General features: G+C 35.8%; 2 protein-coding genes across 3 annotated transcripts in view; both read left to right on the top strand.

The window, feature by feature from the left end:
* LOC133527635 (protein prickle) overlaps positions 1-12,683 on the top strand; it is a 681,722-nt gene that overhangs the window by 296,184 nt on the left and 372,855 nt on the right. The gene's annotated exons all lie outside the window — the stretch shown is intronic.
* On the top strand, positions 7,043-12,089 carry LOC133527416 (uncharacterized). The gene has a single exon (XM_061864417.1). The coding sequence runs from the start codon at positions 7,400-7,402 to the stop codon at positions 7,901-7,903; it is 504 nt and encodes a 167-aa protein (XP_061720401.1). The 5' UTR covers positions 7,043-7,399; the 3' UTR covers positions 7,904-12,089.

The following is a 12,683-nucleotide window of genomic DNA, read 5'->3' as shown; positions in this document are numbered from 1 at the left end:
GTTCAAATCCCGGTAAGGGCATTTATTCGTGTGATGAGCATGGATATTTTGTTCCTGAGTCATGGGTGTTTTCTATGTATTTAAGTATTTATAAATATTTATATATATTTTTTTATCGTTGTCTAAGTACCCTCAACACAAGCCTTATTGAGCTTACTGTGGGACTTAGTCAATTTGTGTAAGAATGTTCTATAATATTTATTTATTTATTTATTTACATTGCCTTTTACTAGGAATGTGCTTTGGTGGTATGAGAATGAGATCAAGTTGATATCTTTAAATAAAAAGGATTAGAAAGAGTGGGGAGTGAGTCGGGTTAACATTTTTGAAACGTTTCGCTCGTTTTCCATTCGTCCCTATATTTGCCAAGCGAATGTTTTGGAAGCCGATAGTGAAATAATTAAAAATTCCGCTGTGACCGTAAAGCGATAAATCTGTCGCCCCCGACAAGCGACATGCTGATTTGTCGCTTTTAATACTGGACAACATATTGCATGCATTCATTTCGTACCGTACATTTCTTTTCATAATGTCCAACTCCGTACATTTTAGGAAAACTTCAAGTAAAATCCGGAGGCAGTAATTAGTGTAACTATCAATTGAAACATTTCTATAAGTGTGCTCCCTAATAAAACTAAAAAAAGTAAAAAGTGGCTGTGACATAATCGGACAGACAGACGGACATGACGAATCTATAACGGTTCCGTTTTTTGCCATTGGCTACGGAACCCTAATAATGACCTGGGACCGTGCGAAGTGCATGGTGGGGGTAAGTAAAGCGATCCCAGCGCATAAGGTGGTAAAAATTTGAACTAACTGCGGATAGCGTCTTTAACATTTCGTACAATTATATGGCTCGAAATGAAACTTTGATTTACGATTACTACTTCTGAAATATTCATTTAAATTTAATGGTGTAAGGGACCATTGTAATCTGTATGAAATGCTTAATATACTTATTTTGATAATTGTTAATAATGTATCCATGTAAATAGCTTTGCAAATGCCACATATTACGTGATCTTTTTCTAAAAGTTAAGAATGGATATAGTAAGTTATCCTTAAAAGATAGACATTTAACATCGCGGACTTTTTTGTAGACCTATGAATGAGAAACAACCCCACCATACATTGTGTTGTTATAGCTCAAACGGATTAGGCAGCGTTTTCGATTAAAGCTCCTAGCCAGCGTGGTTTTTTCCGACAACATCGTTATATTTCAAACAATTTACACAAAACCTTAACAAGTTATATACTTAAGCCTTCCTCAAGAATCACTCTATTGATAGATGAAAGTCGTATGAAAATCCGTTCAGTAGTTTTTAGTTTTGGAGTAGTTTTATAAGATGTAGTGAATTGACGTTTTCCCCTAGACTTGCGGACACTAGGTTGCGTGACAGTCGTGCACGCTCCCAATAAACGATATGCAAATTCCTATGATAGTTTACCTATAATGGCTCCTCTACACGATGGCCCAGCGTAGGCCAGTCTAAGGGACGCAGCTATGCGGTAGAATGAGATAGCAATATCACTTGCTCCCTGTAACGCACAAATGCGTCCCTTGGCCTACGCTGGGTCATCGTGTAGAGCAGCCATAACGACACTGACAAGACACAGGCTACGGCTGGTCTGCGGACTCTTACATAACTAGTATTAAAATACATTCAATTGTGTTAAGGTATGTAGCGCCATCTATTGACGAGTAGTGGAACTTTTACGTGTTCAATTTAAACTAATTAGGTATATGCTAGCGTACGCTAGGCGGAAAATGGAATATCTAAAATACATCGAAATCTTTTTAAAAAGTCCGTAATGTTCTTGACCAGCCTGGCTAAGATGGTCGGTTTTTTATCATCTGTCATCATGCCTGTCACGTTCTAACAAGTATGTAAGTGCGAAAGTGACACATGACATGACAAATGATAAAAATGCGACCATGATACCGCCGCAGTACCCCTAGTGTAACTTTGATCGACATCATAACGTGACGAACGCGTTTGCGTTAAGTGTCATTTTGTATAGGATTTTGAGTTTCCAAAACGTCCGCTTGGCGCGCTCTTTCGAAATCCAATACAAAATGAGACTAAACGCAAACGCGTACGTCACGTTTCGAAATCGAATTTATTTACACTAGGGGTACAGGTTATGGTAAAAAGGGGAATGCAAACGTATGTTTCCGTTTGTCCTTATTTTTGACCGCCGTTGACCTCGCGGGTTCCAAATTCGTTAGGATCGCAAAACTATTCTTCCCTTTTAAGAAAAAAATACAAAAAGAGAGTCAAAAAGAATGTCCAGTATTTTGGACGTTGCCGAATCAAGGAGGGCCTGTATTCGAACAATGTTTATAAGATATAACAGCGATACGATACCGGCCTGTCAGAAGTGACATTTGTTCAACCAAAAACGTCACTTTTGACACTGACAGATCGGTATCGTGTCGCTGTGCATCTTATAAGCATTGTTCGAATCGGGTATAATAAGCTATAAGGAGATAAGCGAACCGGAAATTAAACTGACCCGCCATAGTTTTGGTTTATGGCGTCGGTTACTTCCGGTTCAAATTTTATGAGGACATATGATAGACATAGCTGACTTTCTGGGTGTATTTTGGAAGAACTTATAGATTCTGTCTAAGGCGCTAAGCATTAGCTTTTCTGTGCTTAGCTTATACTATAAAGTGGCACTTCCATACTTTGTCGCAAAGTTTGCGGAGAATACTTATAGGTACTACTTATAGTGCCACTTATAGCTACACTGTGGAATGAACTGTCGCCTGCGGTATTTCCGGACCGATACGACATTCAAACCATCAAGAAATGAGCGTACTCCCATCTTAAATTCCGGCAACGCACTTACACGCACTTGGCACTTATGGTGTTGCAGGTGTCCATGGCCGGCGGTAATCGCTTACCATCAGGTGATCCGTCTGCTCGTTTGCCTCCTGTATCATAAAAAAAAAAACTTTAATAGTCACGTCATATTTTCTTAATTTGTCGTTTGTGTTGGCACTTCCCCACTCTGTCGCTTATCAAGTTATCAATTATGTGCAGAGTTAGTTTGGATTCAGAGTACATAAATTATTATTATAATACAATTTTAGCTATAATTATTTTATTTTGTTCTCAGGTACGTTCTTCATTTGAATCCAACGTTTTAGCGGGTTTCATAGTAGGTAAGTCTATGTACAGTCAGCATTCTGTAACAGCTTAACAAAAAGTGATGTCTTTAATATAGAACAACTAAGACTGTAAAAGATATATTTTTGAACGCGAATGTTAGAAAAGTATATACATTTGGAAAAGTTATACGGAATATCAGATACTTTTGGCGCGTTGTTTCATCCGCTACTTTTGATGCTGACTGTACTAGGTAAGTATGTACATTTAAATTTAATAAAAAATACAAATAAGTACTGGTCATCGATTCAGCAGGAACCATTAGCACAAACAAATAAACAGAAGGTCCGTTCCCACCGTTCTTGAAAATACATACCTAAACTTGCCCGACTCACTAGGGTTGCTTCTGTATTAATTTCGAATTTTAAAAAGGAGTAGGTAATATAAGTTTACAGACATACATACATCGATTCGGTTATTATATATCTTATCATGTTTACATTCCTTAGAGACTGCATTTTGACGTACATGACAGTAGGTACATACGCGGGGACGTCAAGTGAGCAACGCGCGCACAGCCCGACTAAGCTCTGCCCGAGAGTGCCCGAGAACGCCTGTAAATGTAACGTCTGTGTGCGTAAATGTCACGTCTGTGTGCGTAAATGTCACGTCTGTGTGCGTGCGGCGAAAATGGCACTTTGTACTGAGCGGACTCTGCTCCGGCACGCGCCGCCGCTATTTACTTTGAGCCTTTAGGTAGGTATTATAATATTTATTATATAAGTATTAAAAACAACACCTGTGTTTTGTTGTAATCAGAATCACACATAAATATGCTACAATAACGTAATAGTACATTACGATACAAGTGAGAAAAGTAGGAAGTTTGCGCACATGTATTGTACAACGTTTTACAGTATATCAGAACCCCTAGTGTAAATTTATTCGATAGCGTAACGTGACGTACGCGTTTGCGTTAAGTCTCATTTTGTATGGGAATTAGAAACAGCGCGCCAAGCGAGACGTTTTGGAAACTCAAAATCTCATACAAAATGAGACTTAACGCAAACGCGTACGTCACGTCACGTCACGCTATCGAATAAATTTCAACTGACCCTAAAATTTACTTTTATTTAAATACTTAAGTACCTAAAGATACAGAGTATAAGTACATCGCCAGACTAAACAAATAGTAGACTAGAGATTATTGTTCTTAGAACAATAATCTCTTGTGTCGGTGAAGTGACGCAGGCACTTAAGTAATTAAGGCTATATTATTACCTGCATAGGCGAAAGTGACAAGCATAGTGACAGGCGATAAAAATAAAACCATGCTGCCACCGTTGACTAACAATAATCACATTCCTACTATTAATTTTAGATAAGTATAGGTATAGTCTGTGCGAAAAGAGAGGAGTCCTGGAATGTATTTATTTATTTATTTATTTATTTATGTTCAGGAGAACCAACAGCTTTAAACTTACAATAGGACAACAAGATTAATACAGAGAGCCAATTACAGGAACTCACAAGTAATTACAAAGTATATAAAAAAAATGCTAACACTGACGCACACACACATGCGTACAAAGTGAGAAAAAAACAAAAACACAATTGAAAATGAAAATACATAGAAGCCATTAAAATAGACCCTAGGTTCGGAAACACTTAGTTCATTAGCGCCCAGCATAATTGAGGTCTCAAAGTTCGAAGGAAAAAAGAACATACAGTAAAATATATCAGATGTTAATGCTGATAAAGCATATTTTAAAGTTCATATCGAGGCGCTAATGCACTAGGTTGATGAATAAAATGCATTTAATCGCCTAATGAAAACTTAATAAAGTAACAAAAACAAAAAAAAAAACAGTATACATATAATAATACAGAGAAAGAAAGCTCACATAAAACACCGCTCAACCAGACTATGCCTCACATTAGGAACTTTACAATTGAATATGTCAATATCAAGTTCCTTCGACAACTCATTTAGTCAGCCAGACTCGCGCTTGACTCTCGTAATGTTTTCACACGGCTTTCGTACAAGGTCTTGTACTTTACACACTGAGATATTTGTTTGCTTCTGGCATTATTCAGCTGCGTTAATTTTGTAATCGCAAATAGTATACACAGGGATGTTTTGACTAGGTTTAAGAGGTGCTAACGATGTTACTACAACAATCGTTCGATGGCATCGATCGATGTCGACATGGAACAGTCGACGTTGATCGATCGATTTGTCTAGGTAGAATAGAAACTATCGATCAACTTCGACTGTTCCGTATCGACGTCGATAACAGGATTAGACAACATAATGACTGATTATAGCGATTATGTAACTGCCTACGTGACTCCCTGTAGTTTCTCAGACCATGACGTTCAAATACCTGAATTACCACCTTTGCTCAAACAAACAAAAAACAACAGAAAAGTACAAAGAAACGTATATACAGTAAAAAAGCAAAGTATAAGTTTCATAACGAACTTACGTGCATCGACTGGCTATCTGTACCCCTAGTGTAAATTTGATCGACATCATAACGTGACGAACGCGTTTGCGTTAAGTCTCATTTTGTATAGGATTTTGAGTTTCCAAAACGTCCCATATGTTGTTGTGAATAAACTTTCTTTCATTCATTCAAAACTCGTCAATTGGACATTATTTTCGAGAGCAAATTTACTAAAACACTGACAACAATAAACCGGAAATCCCTCGTGTGTATTATTATGATTTATGAACCAATGTAGGTATAACAGTTAAAAATAAGTGTCTCAAATTATGTTCGGTAGAATGACCTCAGTCCAAAAATAAATAGGTAACTAGGTAATGTAGGGTTCAAAAATTTGAACCAGTACCCCTAGTGTAAATTTATTCGATAGCGAGACGTGACGTACGCGTTTGCGTGAAGTCTCATTTTGTATGTGATTTTGAGTTTCTGAAATGTCCCGCTTGGCGCGTTGTTTCTAAATCCCATACAAAATTTGACTTAACGCAAATGTGTACGTCAAGTCATGCTATCGAATAAATTTACACTAGGGGTTCTGATGGTATGTACATATGTGATAAATGCTAACTATTGAATAACGGGTATTATTATTATTATTAAAGCTTGGTGACCATCATGGGACACTAATTATTTGAGGTCATGGTTGAAATATTTGTACCTACCCAAGGTCTCATTCATTTTTTTTTTTTATACTACGTCGGTGGCAAACAAGCATACGGCCTGCCTGATGGTAAGCAGTCTCATTCATTTATTAAGTAAGGCGATTTTTGCCAGTTGTTGACCCTCTCTAAGAAAAAATTAGACATGTTCGACCCCCGCCCTAAACGTCTTACGTAATAAATGAATGGCACCCAAGAAAGTTTTTCTTTTTCATTTTTACGTAGCACTTAGCTGCTTTTATATCTTGATTAAAGCTAAATATTCCCATCATTTACAGTGTAGGTACATACTACCTATAGCTACTTTTAAAACGGTTGTAAATAGGTACCCAGTTTTAAATAGTTTTAGGTGCATCGTCGCTTTTAGTTCCTCTGGGATAATTATCATTCTAAATCAGATCTGTTTCAGACTAGTTTTATACGAGCAGGGAAAAGTAACGGACGTGTAAGCTCGTAACGCCGAAACGACCGTATAAATACGCGCAGAAAAATATTCTACTCTGAAAGCTAGAACTATTTGACGCAACTTTAATAATTTAATATGATAACGCTGTTCATAATGTCAGTTTGTGACCAGCCGTATAATTATGACATTTCGAAAACCCCACGCATCCCCGTCGCATTCCATGCGTCACGCTAACGCCTGGCGCCAACTTCACGTCAAACGTCACGCCACGCAAGCGTACGGCACACGCAAACGCTACAACCATATGAACATTGCGAATTGGAAACCGGTCTGACGTTTCTTCATACATTCTACTACGTTGCGACTTGATCGGAAAAAACCAGTTTAAATTCTGACCTCGATATTAGTAATTAGTATTGGTGGGAAGAGGACGTAGTTATTTTGGTTCGTTTTGTGTTTTAGACTCACATCCGTTCACGAATAGTAGTTCGCGCCGCGAACTACGTCATCACTCGACAAGTGTCTTATATTTAAACAATGAAATTAGACTTTGTTCCCACTAGGTAAGGTTGAGATTGGAACGGGAGTATTTTGCCGAAGGGGTGACTCGAAGGGCGAGGGGTATCGACCGTTGTGCGTCTCGCTCAGACGGTGAACGCGCGCCGGCAATGCCACACGCGCCACGCAAAACATGTCCACGCCGCTACCGAAATGTGCTGGCGTCAGGTCTCAAAACTACAAAAGTCTGTGCTCATAGTGCTTTTCTACTTTACCGTGTACGTTCTCGTGTCGTATTCCATGTCCCCGGATACTGATTTCGCGTTTGTAAGCGACGATTTGCGTGTTGGGGATAAATATGCGTTGATTTATCTCGTAGCGCCTCGGAGTCCTGTTTTTACCGACGCGGAGGGAGCGAATGTTTTCAAAAGTCGTCGCTGCGGACAGTGTTTCATCACTAATAACAGAGGATTTTTGCCGATGAGCGAGTACGATGCTATACTTGTGCTCGGAGACCGCAGCTTGCTTTACGAAACTTCGGCTTTCATGGACCCTGGGAAGAGGTTTCTGATAGAAACGAGTAGGAAGTGCGTTAAGGAGAAGCTCAGAGGATGCAGCTGGGAACCTAGGATCACCTCATTCGGAGACAACAAGCCATACGATCTGTGCAGTCTCTGCGAGCATCTACATAGAAAGCGCCTTAAACCAAACAGTTAGAATCTGTTCATGTGATAATAGGTAAACTAATTAATTTTAGGCTCAAACAGATGCCTTGCTAGGGTAGTCAGGTTGCCGCCTGCCAAAATATTCAAGTTTTCTAAAATATACCTAGTTATATCTCAAAAGTTTTACAATGGTGCTTAGTTCTCAAAATTGTACTGAATCTGGGCTGAAATCTTGGTTTTTAATCTTTGATGTGCAACGAAAATATACTAAAGATATTCCTAAAATGAACCTTAACACAAGGTCGTAAAATCTATCAATGGTCACTTAAGTAGGTACTTACTATGTATTAGGTTGTACTTTTTCTTTGACGTCCGTACATTCTTAGCGCAATTTTGTAACCCGGTTAGAATTAAGTGATTCGATTTTCAAATAACAACGTATTTACATTCCAATTACAATAAATCTGGCCATGTGTTCCATTGTTAAAACACCTGTATTTATTTATGGCACGAACGATTTTTTTCAAAATTCTGGGATTTTGCCAAATACTAAGTACTATTTTTGTCTGAATAGCGATTTTAAGTGAATCTGGCATTTGATTAACCCAGATTTTTAGGTTATGTTGAAATGTTCTCAGACCTACAATTTGTAGGTAAGGTAAATGCACCTATAAAGTATCAATTGAACTAATTATGAATGGTATTTTTAATACCGATCTTAAATTGTGCCAATTTAAGTCTCAACAGTTATCGACAATTGACCTATGAATATTCCATTCAATACAGATGTAATCGTAACGGCACGTACTTAATTGTACCTACCTATTTATTACATGCTATTGGTACCAATACCAATTGAGTTTATTTGCCAAATCAAAGACGTCAGTACCTAACAACTACATAATTAGGTATATTGATTTCAATTACTTAATGAAAATACGTATTGTTATGTCTCATTCTATCGATTGCATTGCAATTAATTTAAATACATTACGCTATCAGACTTAGGTATCGGATTAGTTTTTTTTTATTGCTGGCCAAGAACACAAATACTGATTGTTTAAAAATAACAATCCAAATAATATGTGTTGTGTCTCTGTGGCAGGGATGTCACGAATGTCGCATTCTTCATATTCGCGAATGTCCAGGATGCGAATGTCCGAATGCGTATACAAATGTTAGGGAATGTTGTTTTGTTATTATCATTCCTAATTAGAAAAAAATCTTATAAAGTGTTGCGAAATGCTGTCTACTGGTCAAAATGCATTACCTACTTGGAACTCTTGGAAGCAGTTTGCGCGCACTGCCCATACGCGAGTCGACGAGACAGGACACGACCTGCGCACATTCGCATTCGCAAAACATTCGCTGCACTTGATGAGAATGCGAACGTCGATGCGAATGTTTAAAATGATGAGAATATTCGTATATACGAATGCGAATATTCGTGACATTCCTACTCTGTATGTATTAAAATATAGATTTCCTTCATGTATTTATAGAACGAACAAAATTGATTCGACATGGTAGTTAATGTCATTTCAAGAATAGGTATAGCGAATTGTAACAAAAAATGTACGAAGCAATTTCTCAAAGTCACTGGTTGCAAATTAACCACAACTCTTAGAACAGAAATAGTACAATGGGTATTTTAAGTAAGTACATAATACAATAGGTAAAGTGTGAATACCAATAGGGTCGATATTTTAAGAATTCATTTGATATATTATTTAAAATCATGTTGTATCCAGTCTATATTGATTGTACACGTTTTTTGTTTTATATAAAATCATTGCGTCTCTTCTTTAATGAGATATTAATAAAGGACGTAGATACTATAATTTTCTTGAACTTATGAAGGGTATGTTAGCTGGATCTTTGTTATGTTGTATTAGTTATAAGAAATAGCCATTATATTTAATTGTGTGTGGGGTCCAAGTATGCTTGAAGACAAGGTTATGTAACACCTGTAGATATAAGGAAAAAAGCTGAATAAAAAGCCAAATAAAATCATTTTAACTTAAAAGTATGTTCGTCTAGTCATTAATTTTGGAAAGGCGATGGATTTTGGGTATTTATGCGAACAGTTTTGTAATGGACAAATGTGTAATATAAACATTAAAATATACGCCCATTTATTATAAGGAAATATAAATCTTGGCAATCCTGTAAAATTAAATGTCAAAGTTAGGCAAATTACAGCAAGAGCTAGGCCGCAAGTTTAAAATACTCCATAATAGAATGCGCTATGAGCATTTATGCCTCGCGTAACCATAGTAACCCACCTACACTGTGTCATTAATATTATAACTTTCCTTAAATAGACTTCTATTATAACTAGACAATAATCAATATTAAATAACATTCAGAAGCTTTTGCAGCTTTTACAGTTATTACTGTAACGTGTAAACAATATGCTAATGTTCCTATTATTAAGATAATAATTGTTAATACAGTAAATTTCAAATACCAGCTCAGAAATCTAAAATTTCATACCGTCACTCGAATCAAAAATATTTAAAATGAATTATCACATATTATCTAAAATTATATGTTTTAATCGTTTAAACGCTTAGCTTATGTCATAGATTATATCGCTCGATTATTATGAGTATGACTAGTATAGTTCGTGTCATCCACGATGACGCGCAGATTTATCAAATCTAACCTTTAATAATATGATAATACGAGCCAAGGCACGCGTCTTCGTGAATGACACGATCTTTATCCGTCGGAGCTATCTTTGCATCGATTTGAACAAAGTAAAGATTATTATAATCGTCATATTTTCATAGGAATTTGACATTAATGAAGACTTGCCGCACTTTATCATTACAAATGCCGTGCGGAGTTAGCATGGTCCGACAAGCACGAACAGGCCAATCCCATAAATATAATGTGATACTGATCTAACATGGATCTGACGTTATTCCAATATGAGATGGTTCCAAGCTATAGAGGACCTGCTGAATTACGCATTATGTCAACTTTCAACCAAAAACGTCACTTTTGACACTGACAGGTCTGTATCAGATCAGTATCATATTGGAATGAGATTTAATAACTAAAACTCCAATTGGCCTGGTAGTGCGGAGAGCAAAATGAGCGAAATAGATAACCTTTTTAAGTCAAATGTCAAGATTTTATTTACACCGCCTTATCTCTGTGAAATATGATTACATACCTTATTAATTACCCACATGGTGATAAATGTGATATTAATCACGAAGCCTCTTATCTCAGACTGCGTTTCCACTAAAGATGTGGGAGGATGCCAATAGAAAATTGCCGACGAGAGCTGCGCTGAGCGAGAATTATTTGTTTATTTATTTATTTGTTTATTAGGATCACCAACAGAAGATACAATTCACATACTATAATTTACATACTAAAAGAGCACATTTATAATTGATCCCCCATTTAAAGGCAATCACAGCATGCATTATTTAAGTTAAGATTCAGAATAAGACCTTAATATAAATATAAAGGTCTTATTCTGAATCTTAACTTAAAATTCAGAATAAGACCTTTATATTTATATTAAGAAATATAGAATATATGAATGAAGTGATTCTATTGGTTCTTAATAAACACATCCCTCGCTATTGTATCCTCATACGTTTCTGATGGAAACGTAGCGTAATGGAACAACAACTTTAGATATTTTTAATAATATTTTTAGATATTTATTTATATATTTTTAAATTTCAAATCCATATATACCTACTTCTCGCGTCGAATGATGGTCTCTATGATATAAATAGACATTAACAATTTTTTTTTTCATTAAATTTCACAGAGAAGAGGTTTAAAAGGCAACTTGAAAACGACAGTTTTTCAGCTTAATTCGAATAAACAATATTTCACATCTTGTATGAAGTCTTTCAAAACAAACAAAACGAATACATACATACTAACATTTTATGAAAGTTGATTAGTAAATGATTAGTTTTAGATTTTTTTAAGTAGAATTTCTAATGTTTTTAGATGGAAGTACACACAGTCATATTAATTTGCAATGTTCATTTCTGGTCTGAACTTAAAAAAAGTAATTTTTTTGTTAATATTAATATTAAAATGACATACTTAATAAAGGTTGTAAAACTTGTAAAGATATTTTTCAATGAATACCTATGTAAAATAGTTTTGAGTCCTATGTGACATGTCTAGTAAGCCACATAAATGTTTGATGTAAGTTCATAAATAAAATGATATTAATTAAATTTGTTATATAACAATTTTGTGTCATTTATTGGTCCACCTTTAGTAATAATTGAAAATTATCCATCTGTCAAAACTTCTATCTTGACATATAGTACTTTACCTCTCTACATATATGGACAAAATTTCATCTTTTAGGTTAAGAGCTAGGGAAGTATCGTCCATACAAAAAGAGAAAACCTTTTTCCACTTCTAAATATTTATAATTCTCCATGATTTTTTAGTACTTATGTTATTGACACAGTGAAAAACTAGGTTTTCCTTTTTTTCAAAATTAGCAAAACAATCTTTTTTTGAACTAAACCTAGAATATATTACGCTGAAGCGATCGACATCAAAATCAAAGTGATTTGTTAAGATTTTATTAGAGGAAAACGTTTTCTCCCGAAATGAAATTTCATAGAAAAAGTACCGTTATTTCGGACCGTTATCGCAAAGTTATTCTGCCATAGATATTCTGCCCTCTTAAACCTGAAGCGAAGTTTAAACTAGCAAGAAATTGCGGTATCTAATCAACTAAAAATTGATCAATCAATGGAAAATTTTATGCAAGTTCTTGCTAGTCTACGCCTCGCTTCATAATATTATTAGACCATATACCCAAAACAAGT

The sequence above is a fragment of the Cydia pomonella genome, chromosome 18 (assembly GCF_033807575.1).
Source record: "Cydia pomonella isolate Wapato2018A chromosome 18, ilCydPomo1, whole genome shotgun sequence".
NCBI lineage: Eukaryota > Metazoa > Arthropoda > Insecta > Lepidoptera > Tortricidae > Cydia > Cydia pomonella.
The sequence above is the reverse complement of the archived record's forward strand: the minus strand, read 5'-3'. Positions and strand labels throughout refer to the sequence as shown.

Bases quoted from the DNA above. Each gene is read 5' to 3' on its own strand.
- LOC133527416 (XM_061864417.1), top strand. From the start codon at position 7,400: ATGTGCTGGCGTCAGGTCTCAAAACTACAAAAGTCTGTGCTCATAGTG.